The sequence below is a fragment of the Ceratotherium simum genome, chromosome 3 (assembly GCF_057802395.1).
Source record: "Ceratotherium simum simum isolate JZ-2026a chromosome 3, ASM5780239v1, whole genome shotgun sequence".
Classification (NCBI taxonomy): domain Eukaryota; kingdom Metazoa; phylum Chordata; class Mammalia; order Perissodactyla; family Rhinocerotidae; genus Ceratotherium; species Ceratotherium simum.
Window position 1 is genome coordinate 39,341,363 of NC_141902.1, and position 20,636 is coordinate 39,361,998.

Genomic DNA, 20,636 nt, shown 5'->3' on the forward strand with positions numbered 1-20,636 from the left:
GTTGTCATCTTCCTCTTTTAGGCACACAAGCCATGCCCCCTCTCTTCTCCCTGGGGTACCATCAGTGCCGCTGGAACTATGAAGATGAGCAGGATGTAAAAGCAGTGGATGCAGGATTTGATGAACATGATATTCCTTATGACGTCATGTGGCTGGACATAGAGCACACTGATGGCAAAAGGTACTTCACTTGGGACAAGAAAAGATTCCCAAACCCCAAAAGGATGCAAGAGCTGCTCAGGAGCAAAAAACGTAAGGTAAACACCAAAACGTAAGGTAAAAATGTAGGCCAACACCTCTGAACCTTTTAATTACAAATATTTTTTAATTTTTAAAATTTGCCTTGGCACATTAGTGGAGGAGAACCCTCTGATAAGAAATGGCATTCAAAATAGTACCTTCAAATGTAACTGTAACTGTGATACCAGCAAAGCAATGGTGAAAAGGTGGTGATGCCATCCATCTCTGCCTTAATTGTCTAGGTCCCCATAAGGGTGGAGGGGCCTAGCATTCAGTCCCATTTGTTGTGGCCACCCTGTACTGACGTGATAGATCCCCCCATGCAAAATTTGGTTCCGATATCAAGATTGATGATGTCACACTGCCACCAGGAGGGCATGAAAAGGGCACAGATGTGGGCAAAAGGGTAAGGGGAAATGGTGGGGCTTGTGCTCTTAACAGTCCATCAAAAATGGAGTCAGATTCTTTATTACACTGTTTTTCCTGCATGCTTCCCTAATGGACTCCACCTGTCAGTCTGGCCAAGGAAAGAACTAAAATAGAAAATGGGGAGGAAGAGAAGACACTGGAAAGTGTGTAATTCAGGAGTGGTGGTTGTGGTAATAGCAATAATGAAAAGAGAGAGGGAGACAGGAAAAGGGAGGAAACCTCATATATATCACATAAATGGACCCCTGCAGTCCCTCTCCCTGAGATTAAAGTTGCCTTTTCAACCCATTCCTTTGATCCCCAGGCCTTTCACAGGTGGCCAAAGCCAATCTCATTAACTGCTAATTTCCCAATTAATAAATTACTACCATTTATCCAGTACTTACTATGGGCCAGGGAGTATGATAAAACACATTATTCAATCCAATCATCACAAAATTATGAGTAGATCTTGTTACTCCGTTTTTCATATAAAGAAACTGAGGCTTAGAGTGGTTTTGTAGTTTGCTCAAAGGCACACAATGAATAAGTAGCAAGGCAAGAATCTGAACCCTGATCTGCCTGATTCCAGAACCTATGTCCATATAAGCAGTTATTTATCAAGGCCTTCGAATGTTCCAGATGCTGTGCTAAAGATGAAAGGAATATGGAGATGAGCTCCTTGGGGTCTTACAGTGAGTGAGGGAAAGGCAAGTATACAACAACCACAATACAGGGGAGAAAGATAACAGCCAAAGAAAGATCAGGGTGGGTGGCAGACCAAGAGAAAGAAGATTGCATCCTGCTGGACTCGAGCAGGGCTTGTGTATTTTAGATGAGTCCTGAAAGGTAAGTCTCTAACTAGTGGAGAAGGCGGGCAGAGGAAGAAGGCAGTGCTGCCAGTGGCTGGGGCACCCAGTGGTGGTTGGAAAGCAGCGCACAGGCTGGTTTGACAGGCAAACAAGGCATGTGCAAGGTTTGAGTAGTGGGGAATCAGACCTTATTGTAGGCTGCTTTTTATGCTTTTGGAGACATGAAAAGTTTTTGAATAAGGGGTTAATATGCAGAATATATGAAGAACTACAACTCAATAACCAAAAAACAAACAATGCGATTAAAAATTGGGAAAAGGACGTGATAGACATTTCTTCAAAGAACATACACAAATAGCCAACAAGCACCTGAAAAGATGTTCAACGTCCCTAATCATTAGGGTAATGCAAATCAAAAGCACAATGGCATACCACTTCATACCATTAAGATGGCTACTATCAAAAAAACAAAAATAACAGGTGTTGGTGAGGATGTGGAGAAATTGGAACCCTTGTACACTGTTAGTGGGAATGTAAAATGGTGCAGCCACTATGGAAAACAGTATGGTGGTTCCTCAAAAAATTGAAAATAAATTTACCATATGATCCAGCAATCCCACTTATGAGTATATACCCAAAGGAATTGAAAGCAGTGACTTGAGCAGAAATTTGTACATCTATGTTCGTATCAGCATTATTCACAATAGCCAAAAGGTGGAAGCAATCCAAGTATGCATTGACAGATGAATGAATAAACAAAATGTGTTATATACATACAATGGAATATTATTCAATCTTCAAAAGAAAGGAAATTCTGATACATGCTGATATACGTGGCTGAACCTTGAAGACATTATGCTAAGTGAAATAAGCCAGTCACAAAAAGGCACATGCTATACAATTTCACTAATCGATAATACCTAGAGTAGTCAAAATCAGAGAGACAGAAAGAATGGTGGGTTGCCAGGGGGCAGGGGGAGGAGGGAATGGGGAATTGTTGTTTATTGGGTATAGAGTTTCAGTTTTGCAACATGAAAACAGTTCTGGACGTTGATTGTACAACAATGTGAATGTACTTAATACTACTGAACTGTACACTTATAATTGGTTAAGGTGGTAAATTTTATGTATAGTTTAGGGCCGGCCCCGTGGCTTAGCGGTTAAGTGCGTGCGCTCCGCTGCTGGCGGCCCGGGTTCGGATCCCCGGCGCGCACCGATGCATCGCTTCTCCGGCCATGCTGGGGCCGCGTCCCGCATACAGCAACTAGAAGGATGTGCAGCTATGACATACAACTATCTACTGGGGCTTTGGGGGGAAAATAAATAAATAAATAAAATCTTTAAAAAAAAAAATTTTATGTATAGTTTACCACAATTTAAAAATTTTTAAGCGTTGGATAATTAAACCTTAGCATGTAGAATAGATTTGAATACATATGAGGAAGGACGATTAGAAGGTTATTCTAGCCAAATAAAGTAGTTTCGAGGCCCTAAACTAGGTGGAAGTGATGGTATTAGAAAGCAGGGAGAGATGCTAGACACACGGAGCTGTGATCACAGCTTTTCTCAAACTTCCTGCCTAAATATGCCTGTACTATTGGGTTTTGGAGGTTTTTATGATTTTAACATATGCTATTCTCTTTTCTTTTTTTTTGTTTTTTTTTTTTTAAAGATTTTATTTATTTACTTTTCCCCCAAAGCCCCAGTAGATTGTTGTCTGTCATAGCTGCACATCCTTCTAGTTGCTGTATGTGGGACGTGGCCTCAGCATGGAAGGAGAAGCGGTGCGTCGGTGCGATTCCGGGATCCGAACCCCGGGCCGCCAGCAGCGGAGCGCACGCACTTAACTGCTAAGCCACGGGGCCGGCCCCCTTGTTTTCTTTAATGTTTGTTTTTGTCAGTGTTATCTTAGCCTCTAGATGTCTAGGGAGCAGGGACCTTGCCTACTCAGTCCTTTATGTGTAGCACCCAGCACTGCAGACAGATGGAAGCTTAATAAATGCTATCTTAAGAACATATATTGGCTGGGCAGCAATTACAAAAGAGCATTGGCCTGGCTTTAATATCAGTTTATATTTCCATAAGCACATGAAAGATTATAGGATTTTACTGGTGTGTGAAATATTTTCATACTAGTAGTAATTGTTTCTGAGTAAAACTTGAACCCCAAAACTATGATGAAAACATATAAATGAACATATGGCTTATATGAAACTGATGAGATCTTCAAACCTTTATGTCCTGACAGCTTGTGGTCATCAGTGACCCCCACATCAAGGTTGATCTCAACTACTCAGTGTACGCTAAGGCCAAAGAACAGGGCTTCTTCGTGAGGAATCATGAAGGAGGAGACTTTGAAGGGGTGTGCTGGCCTGGTAAGATATCACTTTATACATTTATACTTGGTTAGTCCTCATTAGAGAAGGTTGCATGGCCATCACTATCATTTCTTGTAGATGTCTCTTGCTGCATTTTAAGCACCTTTAAGGAAGAGATGGTATTACTTTCTTTTGTATCTTTCATAACACATGGTACAGTGTGCTTTGTAGACATTTATCAGTCAATGCATGAACGAAAAATAAACAAACAAGCAAACCTCAGTGGCATGCTATTTCTCTAAGCAAATAAAGATAAAAAGCCAGGGAATGAGAAAAGGACAAGAGGAGAAAGAAAGAAAAAAGATCCTGTAGTCCCTCTCCCTGTAATTCTTCTTGGCCGTGTTAGCACATAGTTTTGACTTCCCGGCCTTTCATGAGTGACCTCAGCTGCCTCTGGCAACTTTGAATTCTTCATTTCAGAAATTATTAGTTTAAAGCCTTGGTAGAAGCTCCTCAAGGACGAAAGGGAATCACCAGTCTATCATATCATAGGACTCTGTCGCAAATCCATGCACTAATCCATAGAGAAACCCCATGCATTCCTTTTCCCCCTTATACCATTTATTAACACTCCTCTGTTCTCTTTAAGAACAAAAGGGTCACTCCAGGACATTTGCCATCCTTACTTGGACTATCTTAGGCCATTAGCAAGGGACAGGCTCCATCCTGATGCTTGTTCATTGGCATTCCCCTGGGCCTCTGAGGTTGAAAGGTCTGGTGATGGTCACTAGAGTCCAGCATTGCCTTAACTTGTGTCTCGCCAGACCGTGCCTCTGTATCAGCTATCTTTCACATTTGATGTAAGGTGCCCATTGATTACCTAGCTGTCACATCTGATATTCTTCTTTACCACATATCTTACCATGAGGAACACTGTTCCTAACAGGCTGTCTACTCTTCTGCCTCTACAGGTCTCTCCTCTTACCTGGATTTCACCAATCCCAAGGTCAGAGAGTGGTATTCAGGTCTTTTTGCTTTCTCTGCTTATCAGGTTTGTTTTTATTCTTTTTCTCTTTCCTAGTTACTTGGAAGGATGAAAGAAGGAAAAAAAGTGATTGAGTAGAACTACTCTGCTTCAATGAGTAGCTCTTGATAAATAATACTTGTATGAAAAGGCAAGGATGGCAACCACATTACAGACTTTGATGGTGCCGAGAGAGGTGCCATGTGTGTTACCAAATGCAGAAAAGCTGTGACTTTGACCTCTATTATAATACACTCTATGATATATCAAAGTACTTAATAATAGAGATTTATTATATTTTCAAATTACTATATAAATTTTTATATAAAATAGTATTCTGTTACTATTATTTAAAGGTGATGATAATGATATATGTGAAAACATCTTGCAAAGTATAACATGACATTAAAAGTAAGGTATAATAATAAATAAATTCTTAAAATCTTACAAAAACCACAGAGAGAACTGGAGAGGCCACATCTAAAGAACTGTTTTCAACCAATTATGATGATGATGATAATGATGCCTAGTATAAATCGAGTATTTGCTGTGTGCCAAGCACTGTGCTAGCACTTTATGTGTATTATGCCATTTCATCTTCACAATAACCCTCTGAAGTTGGAACTATAATTAACTCTAATCCTCAGATGAGGAAATTGAGGCATGGACGTGTTTAAAAACCTGCTAAGTTCACCCATCTAGTACTTGGTGTACCAGAGATTTGAACTCAGGTCTGTTTGTCTCCCAAGCCTAGCTCTTAATCACTAAACTCTAGTTTCTGAGCATATTATGTATTAGGACACAGAAAACAACTTAGAGTGGGGTAAACAACGCTTAGGCCAAATCTGGCCATGCTCATTCATTTCCCTATTGCCTACGGCTGCTTTCACAATACTGTAGCAGAGTTGAGTTATTGAAAAAGAGGCCTTATGGCCTGCAAAGTTGAAAATATTTACTATCTGGCTCTTTCCAGAAAAAGTTTGCCAACCCCTGCCTTAGAGGATGCTAAAGAAGGACAGTCAAGGTAGTTAAATATTTGGACACCATATAGCCTTGTTCACAGAAGTACACATGTTTAGAAATGGCTAAAGGTAAAGAGCCAAAAGAAAACATGTAAGCCACCTCCAGGCATCTGAAAGACTGTCGTGTGGGTGAGGCAGTAGATGTGTTCTGTGCTATCCCAGAAGGCAGGCTAGGCCCTGTGAGAAGATGTGACAAGGAGCAGGGCTTTCAGGAAATAATGGAATGAGCTGCCTGCGAGACTCCCTGTCATTATAGCTATTGAGTCAAATGCTGGGAGACCAGGGATTCCATAAAAGGGATTGCAACACCATGTTAACTAGATGACTCAACTGCCCCTTCCCATTCTAAATTGAACAGTTCTATGTAGAACACAAACTGTAGATCATGCTAACAAACAAGTACCTTAGCTGTCAAATCTTGCAAAGTACTAGAGGGAAGGCAGAATCTTATAGACAGCTGTAATTGCCCTTAGTTAAGAGTTGTAGCAAGTGATAGATGATATAGAGCCTAATCGTGAATATTCACAACCTTTCTGTAGGGGTTTTCCAGGGTAGATCTCAAAGTGCACTTGCTGAGCAATATGTATTTTATAGACAATACAGCACAGCATTCTTGCATTCATCAACAAATACTTACTGAGAACCTTCTGCAGTTCCAGTACTGTTCTAGGTATTAGGGATTTGTCAATGAACAAAATAGACAAAATTCCCTGCCCTGTGGAGCTTTTATTCTAGCAGAGGATCTAGCATAGATAATAAACATAATAAATAAGTAAATTAAATGGAATAGGAAAGAGGAATGGGGCACTATCATATTAAGATCATCACTGTGGGAGTATTATCATGACCAAGATTTATTTTCTAGGGATCTACTGACATCCTCTACATATGGAACGACATGAATGAACCCTCTGTCTTTAGAGGGCCAGAGCAAACTATGCAGAAGAATGCCGTCCATCATGGCAGTTGGGAGCACAGAGAACTACACAACATCTATGGTTTTTATCAGGTAAGACATCCAAAAAGAAGCCAACTGGACCCATGTGCCCTGCCTTTTGGCTGAGAGTCATTTGCTTTGTAGTAGCCATACTATACTGTTCATTTCTCTTTGTGTGTCTTTTCTGACAACTGCAGTGAGTCTTATCAGGTTGTAGCTAATCTAAGACCTATTATTTCTCCCTTTGCTTCTTTTCCTTCGATAATAAACTTGATGAACTTACAGATATTAGGAGATTAATGATAACATAGAAACATCTTCCTTGCCAGGAGCCATTAGTAAATGACATTGGATACTACCTCAAACTTCTAGTGATGTAGGCAGTGTATAAATACATAAACAAAGGAAATTAAAACAAATGTTTTGAAATTTCATAAATGTCTAAATACATCAAGTCTTACATTCATACCAGGAGAGTAAGACTGAGAGCACAGATATACAATTTCAATAAGTGTACTTTTTAAATGTAGAAAGCCTTCCTTAACTACTTAACCTTCTCAATAGAAGGTGGTAGAATTGTCTTCCCTTTGCCAATCACGTCCAAAAGACTTGGCAGTCACTTGCCCTAATTTATATCCATGGTACTTTGTTATTTTCGGAATGTAACTGTGTTCCTATGGCCCTCCCACCAACTGGTATTTTCCAGTGGGAGCTGCTGGCTAGATATAGCACAGTTTTCAGATAGTATGTCTTTACTTCTCTAACAGCCTTTTGCTATAACTACAAATTAGTTTAGAGAATTTTTTTATGTCAGCCAGGGCCAGTTACTTAACCTCTCTGAATCTCAGTTTTTTCATCAGTGAAAACTATCTCAGAGGCTGTTGTGTAGATTATAAGAGAAAAATCTCACAAAATGCCTAGTAATAGCACAAAATAAATGCTAGCTTATTGTTTACCATTATTTCATTGCTATTTAATCAGAAAAATTTTTCCACTCTTTTAAGATGGGAATTTAAAGTAGTTTCATTACATCATGAAAATTATTTGATGGATTTATTTTAATATTTTCCATTTCACATTCCAACCTACTATTTATTTTTTGCATGTTAAATAGCTTATTGGGGATGTCTGCACAATGCCATAATCCAATCATTTCTTTGAAATGTGTATCCTTTGACTTTATAGCAAATGGCTACTGCAGAAGGACTGATACAGCGATCGAAAGGGAAGGAGAGACCCTTTGTTCTTACACGTTCTTTCTTTGCTGGATCGCAAAAGTATGGTAAGGAATGGCTTATATGATCAGACTTAAAAAGACAAGTTAGCAACCTGTCTTTTTTGACCATTTATGGTATATGGTGCTACTGTGTTGATGCCTTCCTTTTCAGTAGCCATTGGGCATGCCCTAGATTGTAGAGAGTGATTTGCCCTGAAGTATGCATTTTGTCCTGAGACAGAGTAAACAAATTTTAATAAAGTTTAGTTAGTTGTTTCCTACTGAAGACATGGCCACTTAGTTGGAAGAATGACTTCAGAATATCTCAGTTTTCTGGGGTGGTCATCTCTGATCCTCTCTCTTTGATTTATCAAAACCAGGGAAAATATACTTCTAACACATTCCTCCAAACACCTGTTCCACTTAGCAATATGGCTTAAAATAGACCTGGCTGTTGCTTGTGGTCAGGGTCATCTATAACTGGATCCGGTTTAGTAGCTAATGAAGATCTAGTTCAACGTAACCACCCTGGGGCAGGAAGGCTATTTTAAGTCCCCTGGCCTTGAATAAATAACTGGGAGCTTAGATCATCATTTGAAGAATCCAGCCTTTACTGTACCATAGATGTTATTATGCCTCCTACTTCACCCCTGAAAACCAACCCCTGTGGTACTCTGGAAAAGGCCAAAATATTGTTATCTCAGGCAAAGATTGTATGGAGATGCTCACCACAGCGTTAGTCCTTGAAACAAAAAAGAAAGAAAGAAAATCCAAATATGTAACAATAAGGGAATAGCTGTAAAAGTATGGTGTATCCATATGATAGACTAGTGTAATGCTATTTAAAATAGTGCCTTAATTGCATGAGAAAATGGTTTGTGACACCATGATAAGCAAATTTTAAAAAGCAGAATGCCTAAATGTTTATATATTTTCCCAACTTTGTTAAAAAAATAAATATATATGTAGGTAGTAATCTAAATCAATAATTGTAGTACTTTGGTGCTTATGAGTGATTTTAATTTTCTTCTTTTTACCTATCACTATTTTCCAAATTCTCTACAAGTATCATTTTTGATCACTAAAAAAAGTAAAGTATTTTTAATGAAAACGTTTACAAGCAGCAGTTAACAAAAAGATAACAGAAGATATGCATACTAAGTAACCTTTGATCTCTTAAACATTGGCCCAGTGCCTAGTCTTCAGGACTCTGTGTGAAGCTATCAGCTTCGCCCCAAGTGCAGCAAGTGAGGCATTACAGAGAACACTATTGTGTTAAGTCCTGTGAGGAGACCAGTAGTCAGAATTTGTGACTAAACAACCATATGAGACATGAAAACATCTGCATGTTTACAGGAACTTTCTTTCTTGATGAAAATGTTGTCATGTGGATTATAAAATCATGTGGATATATACATATCACATTTGAAGCCAAGGAGAAATTTTTAGGGTACTGTTTAAAGAGAACAGTTCCTTGAAAATAATTTTCTTTGCTGGCCATAGGACAGCCTAAAATTTCTATGGAAGATTAAAACAAAAATAACTACCAAAACTATGTTGATAGAAGATAGAAAAAATGCTTCAGGAGTCATCTAGATTTAGTAAAATGAGATTTTTTTCCTTTTATGGAGCTCTTTAGTGGCATAATCAGTCTTCACAAACTCTTATCAACTATGCAATGAACAAGAACACTGGCTTTAGCGTCAGACTGCCTGGGCTCAAATCCCGCCTCCTACAACTTAGTAACTGTATGACTCTGGGTATTATAACATCCACTGTTTGCCATATTTCCTTCATCTGTAAAATGAAGTTATATAGTGTTTACCTGATAGGGTTGTTGTGATGATTAAGTGGGATAATACAAGCAAAGTAGCATAACACTGGCTCAGTAAAAGCTCGATAAATGTTAACTATTGTTATTGCTACTGTTATTATGTCCCCCCATATGGTCTGTACCACTCCTCTCAAATTATAGAGGGTTTTCTTGGGGAGGGTGTGGGAATAGTCGGTAGATCAATGGAACAGAATAGAGAATCCAGAAAGAGTCCAGCAGATATATGATCAGTTAATTAGCAACAGAGTTGCCAAGGCAATTCAGTGGAGAAAGGAGTTTTTTCAATAAATGGTGCTGGAACACTGGGTATCTATGTGGGGGTAAAAAAAAAAGAACCTCGTCCCTTACCAAACACCATACACAAAAAGTAATTCGAAATGGAAGATAGACCTAAATTATAAAAGCTAAAACAAACAAACAAAGAACTTCTAGAAGAAAACATAGAAAATCTTTGTGACTTTGAGACAGGCAAAAGATTTCTTGGATAGAACACAAAAAGCATGAACTATAAAAGAAAAAATGCTAAATTGGACTTCATCAAAATTAAAAACTTGTATCCTTTCAAAACTATTGTTAAAAAAAGTGAAAGTCAAGCCACAGACTGAGAGAAAATATTTGCATTATACGTATATATCTGTCAGTGGATTTGTATCCAGAATGTATAAAGAACTTTCACAATTAAATAACAAAAAGACAATCTACTTTAAAAAATGAGCAAAAGATTTGAATAGACACTTTACAAAAGAAGACATTGAATGATCAATAAACACATGAAAAGATGCTCAACATCATTAGTCATTAGGGAAATACAAATTAAAACCATGGAGAGACACCACTACAAACCCATTAGAGTGGCTAGAATTGAAAAGACTGACACTACCAAGTGTTGACAAGGATGTAGAGCAACTAAAACTCTCATCTATTGAGAATGTAAAAGTGGTACAAGCACTTTGCTAGTTGGGAATTTTCTTAAAGTATTCATCATACACTGAACATAGAACTAGCAATTCCACTCCCAGGTATTTACCCCAGAGAAGTGAAAACATATGTCACACAAAGATTTGTACACAAATGTTTATAGCAGTTTCATTCATAGTAGCCAAAACTTGGAAAGAGTCCAAATGTCCATCAATAGGTAAATGGAAAAACAACTTGTGATATATCCATACTATGGAATACTACTCAGCAAATAAAAAGGAGTAAACTACAACATTATGCTGAGTGAAAAAAGAACACAAAGTAGAACATTTTAAAACACAAAATAGTATATGTTTCCATTTATATGAAATTCTAGAAGAGATTAATTTACAGTCATAGAAATCAAATCAACAGTTGGGTAAGGTGGGGGGTTACTGACTACAAAAAAGCCCAAGTGAACAGTAATGGGAATGTTCTATTCCCTGCTTGTCGTGGTTACATGGGCGTATACATTTTTCAAAACTCTTCAAACTCTTCACTTAAAATAGGTACATTTACTGTATGTAAATTATATCTCAGTAAAGTTGATTTTTAAAAAATATTCCTCCTAAAATCAGACTTGAGTTATACTTCAAATATAAGTGCAATTTCAGAATATTTTCACAAAATGTTTGTTTTGTGGATTTTAACAACTTTTTCACATTAGAAAATTAATATATTTTCATTGTAGAAAGTAGAATTTGTATATTTTAAGGTAAGAAAGAAATGTTTTTCTTTATAGGAAGAAAGGTAAGAAAGATAAGAGAAGGTAAGAAAAACATTACCTTATTTGTAAATGTGTATTACAAATAAGGAATCTAAATATGAAATTGAGTGCATGGGCTGATTTGTGATTTTTTTTTAATACTTTGTTACTGGTGACCAAAGGTGCCGTGTGGACAGGTGACAACACAGCAGAGTGGAGTTACCTGAAAATTTCTATCCCTATGTTACTCACTCTCAGTGTCACTGGGATCTCTTTTTGTGGAGGTAAGATGATATCCTCAGGCTTGATGTGAAAGAAAATAAAAAGAACTGGTGTTTTTGTCAAAGCTGGTCACAAATCCCTTCTCATCAGCTGTTTTGGGCAGGGGTAAATGTGGGAGAGAGAAAATGAGGAAAGTGAAGGGGAGCAGATTAGAGAGGAGAGTGAAAGGGACACTTCAGAGCTGTTTGTGTCTTGTCTGAATTGAGGACATGAAATAAAGTCATCAGAAATGGAGCCAGAGTGCTTCTTTCCGTCATTCTCTTACTGCTTCCTCGTTAGATGCTCTTGATAACCAAGTTTCTCTTCCTGAAACATACATTTTCTTCTTGAAAGTGAGAAAAATAGAAAGAATTTAGCAAATCAGAAATCAGCCTTACAGAAATCCTTTTCACTCGGCAGGTTTAAAATTCTGTGACATATTTTAACTGTGGGGGAAAAAAAAAGATATACTCTTGGGAAAGATAAATTTAGTTCCAATAAGATTCTCTGAAGGGCTGCCTTCCCCAAATCCTAATAATTCTCTGCAGATGAGAGATCTCAATATGGAAGATGCTCAGCATGGCTACAGTTCCAGCTGTTCCTTGTTTTCTGAAGGACTAGAAGGAACTTAATCTCACTTTGTAATAGATATAATTTTTATGGCACTGGTCCACATACAATACAAAGAATATGTGTCCTGCTTAAGGGCTAAGCATGAAATTCTACCTAAAATTCTAATTCTGAATATCTGTTTCTCTTTAGTTCTTTCTGTAATTTTGATCTCGCTTCCACTGTTGGTTTCAAAGGAAATCAATTGCCAACCCCCCACCCCACCCCTAAACACAGACTTACTGAATCAGGTAGACATTTTGCAATTTCTGGGTTACCTGGGTTCGAGAACATACAGAAATGTTGATCTTGCAGTAAAGCCTCTGACCTTTTGACAAGAAAAGAATATTCAGGGCTGGCCCGGTGGCGCAAGCAGTTAAGTGCCCGTGCTCTGCTGTGGCAGCCGGGGGGTCGCCGGTTCGGATCCCGGGCGCGCACCGATGCACCGCTTGGCAAGCCATGCTGTGGCCGTGTCCCATAAAAAGTGGAGGAAGATGGGCACGGATGTTAGCCCAGGGCCAGTCTTCCTCAGCAAAAAAAGAGGAGGATTGGCAGATGTTAGCACAGGGCTGATCTCCTCACAAAAAAAAAAAAGAAAAGAATATTCAAAGAGTGTATTGTCAGATCTCCAAACAGGCTGAGTTTTTTAGTATGTGCTCCCAAATTTGAGGCCACGGTTTTGTCCTGTCATTGAGTGCACAGACAGCACCTTTCTCCTGTCAGTCTTCAAGGCCTTATTTACCTGTGTGCATCATTTATTAGAAGCCTGGGTGCCTCACTCGGTCTTTCTTTGACTGACTAATCAGCTGATGTAGGCGGCTTCATTGGGAACCCAGAGGCAGAGCTGCTAGTGCGTTGGTACCAGGCCGGAGCCTACCAGCCCTTCTTCCGTGGCCACGCCACTATGGACACCAAGAGACGGGAACCCTGGCTCTTTGGGGAGGAACACACCTACCTCATCCGAGAAGCCATCAGAGAGCGCTACGCCCTCCTGCCCTATTGGTATTCTCTGTTCTACCGTGCACATGTTGCTTCTGAACCTGTCATGAGGTAAATAGGCTTCACCAGTCAGGGGCCCCAGCAACCAGTCTATGCCAGAAGATCCCCTCAGCCACTGGGGAATGGAGTAATTACACAATGATTTCAAGAGAAAAGGTGAAGAAAAGCCACGTGTTTAATCAAGTGTCAGTCAGCTTATCGAGCACCAACTATGAGCAGCGTCAGGCGACTGAGGTCACAGAAGATAAAAACTAGATCCCCTGCTACTTTGTGATTCAAGTGTTAATATTTGATAGGAGACAGAAATAGAGATTTTTCAAAGAAAAAAGAAATGACTTTGTAACTGAATTTATTAAGTATTTAACCCACAAGCATCCTTTCGTGAAGAACAACTTATTTTGCCGGTCTTAGGCTCTGTCTTACCCTTAGGGCTGCACCATTTCAAGTTTGAGGTAAACATTTTTTCTGGTGTATAAATTGTATTCTGATTCTGTTTTGAAGGCAGGATGTGAAGAACCAATTTTCTAGGTTAGAGAACGATACACAGAGACACACACAGTACATCAAGACTTCTAGATCAGCAGTTCCTAATCCTGGCTCAGATCAGAATCACCTGGGAAGCTTTTTAAAAATACAGATTCCAAGGCCACACCTCCAAACCTACTAGGAATCTTCTTGCGTAGGCCCCAGGGATCTATATTTGTTAGAAGTTTCCCTGGTGATTCTAGACATCAGCCAGGTTTAGACACTTCTGTTACTATTCGGTAGGAAAGGAATATATTATTACAAAGGCTAGTAAATAAGCTAAAAATAAGTTTCTCTTATTAAAAAATATCTTTTCCTCATGAAATTGAAAAAAATCGTTAGAACCATTAAGTTGATATCCAGATACGTATTGAAAGTTTTATTATTTGTATAAGCCCAAATGCCTCCTAGATAGTTGTGTACAATAATAACAATAAAACAAAAAGCAAAAAACCACACAACAGTTTCTCAACCCTCCAAAAGTGTTGCCAGCTTGAAAATAAGAAAAACCATTTTTTTCATTTAAATAGGTAATAATAAAGGATGCATAAAAGGCAGAGACGCCATGAAAATGGCACAGATTTTACATCATTATAAAATATGGTTTTACAAACATTTAATTTGTTTTACACCAAATGTGTTAGGCATTTGGACTTGCACAAAAGTCTGATTCTGCCTGTCAGAGTAGTAGTGCTCAATAATCAGAAGGAAAAATTGCAGGTACCAGAATTCTCAATCTTTTATTGGAACATTTAATCTAATAGATAGCTCTTTCACATAAGAAAAATATTTAATAATCATAGCAATTGCTCATAACATCCTGAATCATATGGAAAGAGTCTTGGCTCTTTGGCTTTTTCCAAGGTCCTTTGAATAGTTATAAAACAGAAAATATAAGTGATTGAATTACAATCAAACATTTAATGATGCTGAAGTTAAGAAATATTTTTTTTTCCTTTCCTCAGGCCTCTGTGGGTAGAGTTCCCTGATGCATTAGAGACTTTTGGTGTGGAAGATGAATACATGCTGGGTGAGTACTTTTGATTAATTATAGTGATGATAAATACTGTAATTATGTTTTTGTTATTATATTTCCTAGTATAAGAGCACTAAAAAATCCCTAATCTCAAGAAAGTCAAAAAATAAAAATAAAAGAAATTCTATCACCAAGATTTTTAGTGTATTAGTGGGATCATAGCTCTATTCTATAGTTGTCATGTAGCACTTCTCATAATATTGTTAACTTCATATAAATCCATTCTATTTGTGGATACAATTTGGGATTCTTGTTCTGGGTCCACTCCTAAGCCTGATGATATACTACAGGGAAGGGAAATAGGAAAAAGTAGACCAGATGGTTATAGTAAAGACCCAGAAGAGCTTATTTCACATGCAAAATAGGATTCTTTTTTTTTGGTTGGCCTCTTCTTTATCAAGGGTTAACCACCAAATCCAGAACATAGAAATTTATCATCTTGGATATAGGGCTCCAGAAGCCAGGCTCCACAGAGAGTAGCCCAAAAGATGAATCCTGTTTCTAAAGAGTGGAAAGTCCAAAACGTAAAAAACCTAGCTCTTTAGGTCTCTACTCATCCTTAGGTCTCAGTTTAAATAGCTTGGAGAAAATTTCCCTGACCAAAATTTCTTCCTAATATCCAATTCCACCTACCTTAGTCACAGTCAGTCCCTCTTATTATATAACTTTCATTCCATTCTGTACTTTTGCCTTTTTGGTATTTGTCTTAACTCCAATTAATTTGTAATTACTTGTTTAATATCTGTCTTTACTGACTGTGAACTCCATAATGGCTAGGACCATGTCTGTCTTGTTCGCCACTATATCCCCAAAGATTAGTACAATGCCTGGCACTCAGTAGGAACTCAATAAATATTTCTTGAATTAAAGAGTGAATTCATAGATGGATGAATTTTACATATGTGTAGTGCCAAGGTCAAAACAAAATTAATAATCCAGATTGCCTTTATGAGAATTACAGCCTTCCCAATGATAACTGCCCAAGGAGGAGATCTGAGTATCCACGCTGACACACTTCTGGATAACAGTTACAGGTTCACCATCTTCAGCGTCACTTAGAGCAAACACTGAAGCACTTGGAGAAGTGCAGTGCACTTTCAGACTACTGGAACACTAGCAGTTATGCACAAAATGAGACTGTGATAGACTGTGTCAGAGTCCCTCCCTAATATCCTAATATGCCATAAGTGGATTAATGATAGGTAATAATACAGTCACTTCTTTGAGCACTTGTCTTCTATCTAACAATGCATCTCTAATGAATTGTTGGTTCAACTCACCAAGATCTGTACCTTCGAGAAGTTCACAGTTGCAAAAGGATGAAAGTAGACCACCTTCTTTCTCCATACACAAAAATTAACTCAAAATAGATCAAAGACCTGAAGGTGAGACCTGAAACTATAAAACTCCTGGAGGAAAATATAGGTAGTACACTACTCGCCATTGGCCATAAAGGGATCTTCTTGAATTCCATGTCTACTCAGACAAGGGAAAGAAAAGAAAAAATAAACAAGTGGGACTTCATCAGATTAAAGAGCTTCTACAAGGCAAATGAAACCAGGATCAAAATGAATAGGGAACCCACCAGCTGGGAAAAAATATTTGCAAACCGTATATCTGAGAAGGGATTAATCTCCATAATATATAAAGAACTCACACAACTGAATAACAAAAAAACAAACAACCCAATCAAAAAATGGGCAGAGGAAATGAACAGACACTTCTCCAAAGAAGATATACAGATGGCCAATAGGCACATGAAAAGATGCTCAACATCACTAGTCATCAGGGAAATGCAAATCAAAACCACACTAAGATATCACATTACACCCGTTAGAATGGCTATAATCACCAAGACAAAAAGCAACAAATGCTGGAGAGGCTGTGGAGAAATGGGAACCCTAATCCACTGCTGGTGGGAATGCAAACTGGTGCAGCCTCTATGGAAAACAGTATGGAGATTCCTCAGAAAATTAAAAATAGAAATACATTATGATCCAGCTATCCCACTACTGGGTATCTACCCAACAAACCTGAAATCAACAATCCAAAGAGGCTTATGCCCCTCTATGTTCATCGCAGCATTATTCACTATAGCCAAGACATGGAAGCAACCCAAGTGTCCCTCGACTGATGAATGGATAAAGAAGATGTGGTATATATAGACCATGGAATACTACTCAGCCATAAAGAAAGACAAAATCGTCCCATTTGCAACAACATGGATGGACCTGGAGGGTATTATGTTAAGTGAAATAAGCCAGAAAGAGAAAGACAAACAGTGCATGATTTCACTCGTATGTGGAAGATAAACCTATACATGCACAGATAGAACTATTTGGTGGTTACCAGGGGCTAGGGGGGTGGGGGGTGGGCACAAGAGGTGGAGGGATGCACTTATATGGTGACTGATAAACAATAATGTACAACAAAAATTTCACAATAAAAAAATAATTAAATTTCAAAAAGTCTGCTAAACACACACACACAAAAAAGTTCACAGTTGAGTGGTCTTTAAAACCACTCAATTAGAGGGGAAGGATGTTTTCAGACCTCTTATAATGATACTCAACTTTATTTCTTCTCTGTTTTTCAGGAAGTGCTTTATTGGTTCATCCAGTCACAGAACCAAAAGCTACTATGGTTGATGTGTTTCTGCCAGGATCAAATGAGGTAAGAATAAATGACAAACAGCCACATATCTTATATGTCTCATATTTCATCCCTTCATTCTGATGAATTAGCCCCTGTTAGGAAATAGATTTCCTCATCATGCAGTTGTGAAGACAGCCCAAATGACTGTAGCAATTGAAGATTCTTGTAAGTCATGACCACTGTCTCAGAGGTCAAGAAACTTAATGGAAGAGCAGGGAGAAAGATGAATAGGTGATGACACCAAGGAGGATCAGAATGGTTCTTTATGTTCACACTTTGACTTATGTAAGTGACTCCTTGTTAACACATTGAGGGTTTGGGTAGGAAGAAATCTTTAGTCTACAATGAGGTATCAAACTCGAAGGGAAACATAAGTATAAAGAGTCTTTGTTCGGGCCGGCCGCGTGCCTTAGCGGTTAAGTGCCCGCTACTGGCGTCCCAGGTTTGGATCCCAGGCGCACACCAATGCACCGCTTGTCCGGCCATGCTGAGGCCGCGTCCCACATACAGCAACTAGAAGGATGTGCAACTATGATGTACAACTATCTACTGGGGCTTTGGGGAAAAAAAGGAGGAGTATTGGCAATAGATGTTAGCTCAGAGCCGGTCTTCCTCAGCAAAAGGAGGAGTATTAGCATGGATGTTAGCTCAGTGCTGATCTCCCTCACAAAGATAAATAAGCATATAAATAAAATGAGTCTTTGTTCTTTGGTTCTGGCTCTATCTGAATCCTGAGTTTTTGGTACCAAAAACTGGTCTCCAGACACTCACCAAAGTGGGTAAAAAGTAACAACAGTGACTTCCCTCTGTGCCCCTCTGGCCTTTTATTGGTTGTTGTCATTGATTATTATTACTTTCATACAATATCATCTTGGACCTGCTGGAGCCCAAGGCACTGAACCCAGGCAGGGCGTGCAGGAGGGGTGGGAATAACCCATGGACTGCAGAGCAGAGAGCCATGGGTAATAAGAGCAACAGCCTCCAGAGACAGATCAATGATATATCCAGAGGGGTCAGGAGAAGAGACAGGACAGAAACTTAGGGCACTAGACCAGAGAAAGAGAATATAGAATGGAGAGCAGGAAGGAGTCAGATCCTTGAGCACTGGAGCATCACCACAGGCTTCAGCAGGCAGGCGAAAGAGCCATGAAGGACACTGAGCTGATGTGGGACTGTCAAGATATTCCTGGACTATCAAGGCAAGTGGTGAGGTAGCCAAGCCAGGCCTTGCTCACTGCTCAGTACTGTCAAGCGCTGCCATGGCAACAGTGTGAAACCACATCCAGTGCCAGTGTTCGTCCTCCATCCAGCTTTATGTGTTTGGTTGTTGTATTGGTTTCCTGAGGCTGCTGTAACAAATTACCACAAACTTCGTGGCTTAAAACAACAAAAATTTATTCTCTCACAGTTCTGGAGCCTTGAAATCTGAAATCAAGGTGTCAGCAGGGTTGGTTCCTTCTGGAATCTCGGAAGGAGAATCTATTCCATGCCTTTTTCCTAGCTTCTGGTGGCTGCCTGCAATCCTTGGCGTTCCTTGGTTTGTAGCCGCATCACTCCACTATATGCCTCCATCTTCACAATGCCTTCTCCTCTGTGTGTCTGTGTCTCCTCTTCTGTCTCTCTCTTATAAAGACACTTGTGTTGACATTTAGGGCCCACCTGGGTAATCCCTGATAATCTCCTTATCTCAAGATCCTTAATTTAGTCAAATCTGTTACCATAGAAGGTAATATTCAGTCCTTCCAGGGATTAGGAAGTGCATATATCTTTTTAGGAGCCACCATTCAGCCCACTACACTTGTCATTATTGACTTGACAATAACCAGGCGTTTCTCCAGAATATTCATGAATTATGTTCTTTCCTCTTGGTTTCTCTAGTAATTTGTAGTTCTGAAGGTGAGGGCTTTTTACACAGGTTCCCCAACCAAGTAGAAACCTGAGAAAAAGGTTAAATAACAACAACAGCTAAATAAATTGTGCTGCCAAGCATTTCTGCTGAGAGTTTCTCAAGTTGATTCTAACAAAGCAATAGGCTCCCATTAAAAGGAACTAGCTCCCTTTCCAAGTTAGCCACAAATTTTTATTAATGACCTAACATTGCAAGCACATTGTTGTGACTATATAACATATTCCTTCAACACTATTTCCCAGAATAGTCTGTGATTATTTCTCTCATTACATCTTCACAGACCCTGGGTAGAAGATCCAAGCTGTTTCTTGCCAGACCTTTACCTCGCTGGTTAGCTAGTAAGACGTCACACTGTGCAAGGGGGCTATCTCAAGTCCCTTGCTGTCACGCTTCCCCATGTTTCTGTTTGGCCTATTCCCTCTCCTTCAAGTCTTTGCTCGAATATCTGCTTCTCAGTGAGGCCTTCTCTGACCATCTATTTAAGATTACAAACCATTCCCACTGCCCCAGTACTGTCCAGCCCTCCTTCACCCTTTATATTTCTCCACAGAATGTGCCACCTTTAACATTTTATATATTTACTTATACATTTTGTTTATTATCTGTCTCTCCCATTACAATGTTAGCTTCTTGAGGACAGTGATTTTTATCTGTTATGTTCACTGCTGTATCCCCAGCATCTAGATGGGTACCTGGCACATAGTAGGGCTTCAATAAGTACTTGCTGGGTGACAGAGCTTGGTGACTGAGCTCTAGGTCTGATCTACTTGGTGTTTTGTACTAGTTATATACCCTCCTTAGCCTGGGGATCTTTGTATATGGCACCAGAGCACATACCCAATATCTCTCATTCTAATTAGTTCTGGAAATAGTAGGCAGGCAATCCCTAAATCTTGTTTGAGTCAGTTTTTTCCCTTTCATTCCCACCAGCTCTTTATCTAAAGCTACTGGAATTCGCCAAAGAAAGACATTACAAGAAAGGAAAGCTAAGACAATATCCCTTATCAACACAGACACAGAAATCCCTGACAAAACATTAGCAAATTGAATTCAGCCAAGGATAATCCATCATGACAAGGTGGGGTTGGTCCTGTCGAATTAAGAGTTCACTGTACTTGGCTCTTTTGTCAAAGATTAGCTGTCCATAGACGTGTGGGTTTATTTCTGG

General features: G+C 39.1%; 1 protein-coding gene across 5 annotated transcripts in view; it reads left to right on the forward strand.

Annotated features, from left to right (window-relative positions):
- GANC (glucosidase alpha, neutral C) overlaps nucleotides 1-20,636 on the forward strand; it is an 80,166-nt gene that overhangs the window by 43,228 nt on the left and 16,302 nt on the right. For 3 of the 5 annotated variants that reach the window (XM_004421461.3, XM_087425761.1, XM_087425765.1), the window contains exons 11-19: nucleotides 22-257; nucleotides 3,709-3,835; nucleotides 4,750-4,829; nucleotides 6,690-6,833; nucleotides 7,947-8,043; nucleotides 11,657-11,758; nucleotides 13,151-13,394; nucleotides 14,834-14,898; nucleotides 17,501-17,577. In XM_004421461.3, coding sequence (XP_004421518.1) covers nucleotides 22-257; nucleotides 3,709-3,835; nucleotides 4,750-4,829; nucleotides 6,690-6,833; nucleotides 7,947-8,043; nucleotides 11,657-11,758; nucleotides 13,151-13,394; nucleotides 14,834-14,898; nucleotides 17,501-17,577 — 1,172 coding nt within the window. The remainder of the gene's footprint in view (nucleotides 1-21; nucleotides 258-3,708; nucleotides 3,836-4,749; nucleotides 4,830-6,689; nucleotides 6,834-7,946; nucleotides 8,044-11,656; nucleotides 11,759-13,150; nucleotides 13,395-14,833; nucleotides 14,899-17,500; nucleotides 17,578-20,636) is intronic. The other 2 variants (XM_087425771.1, XM_087425776.1) reach the window with 2 other exon arrangements.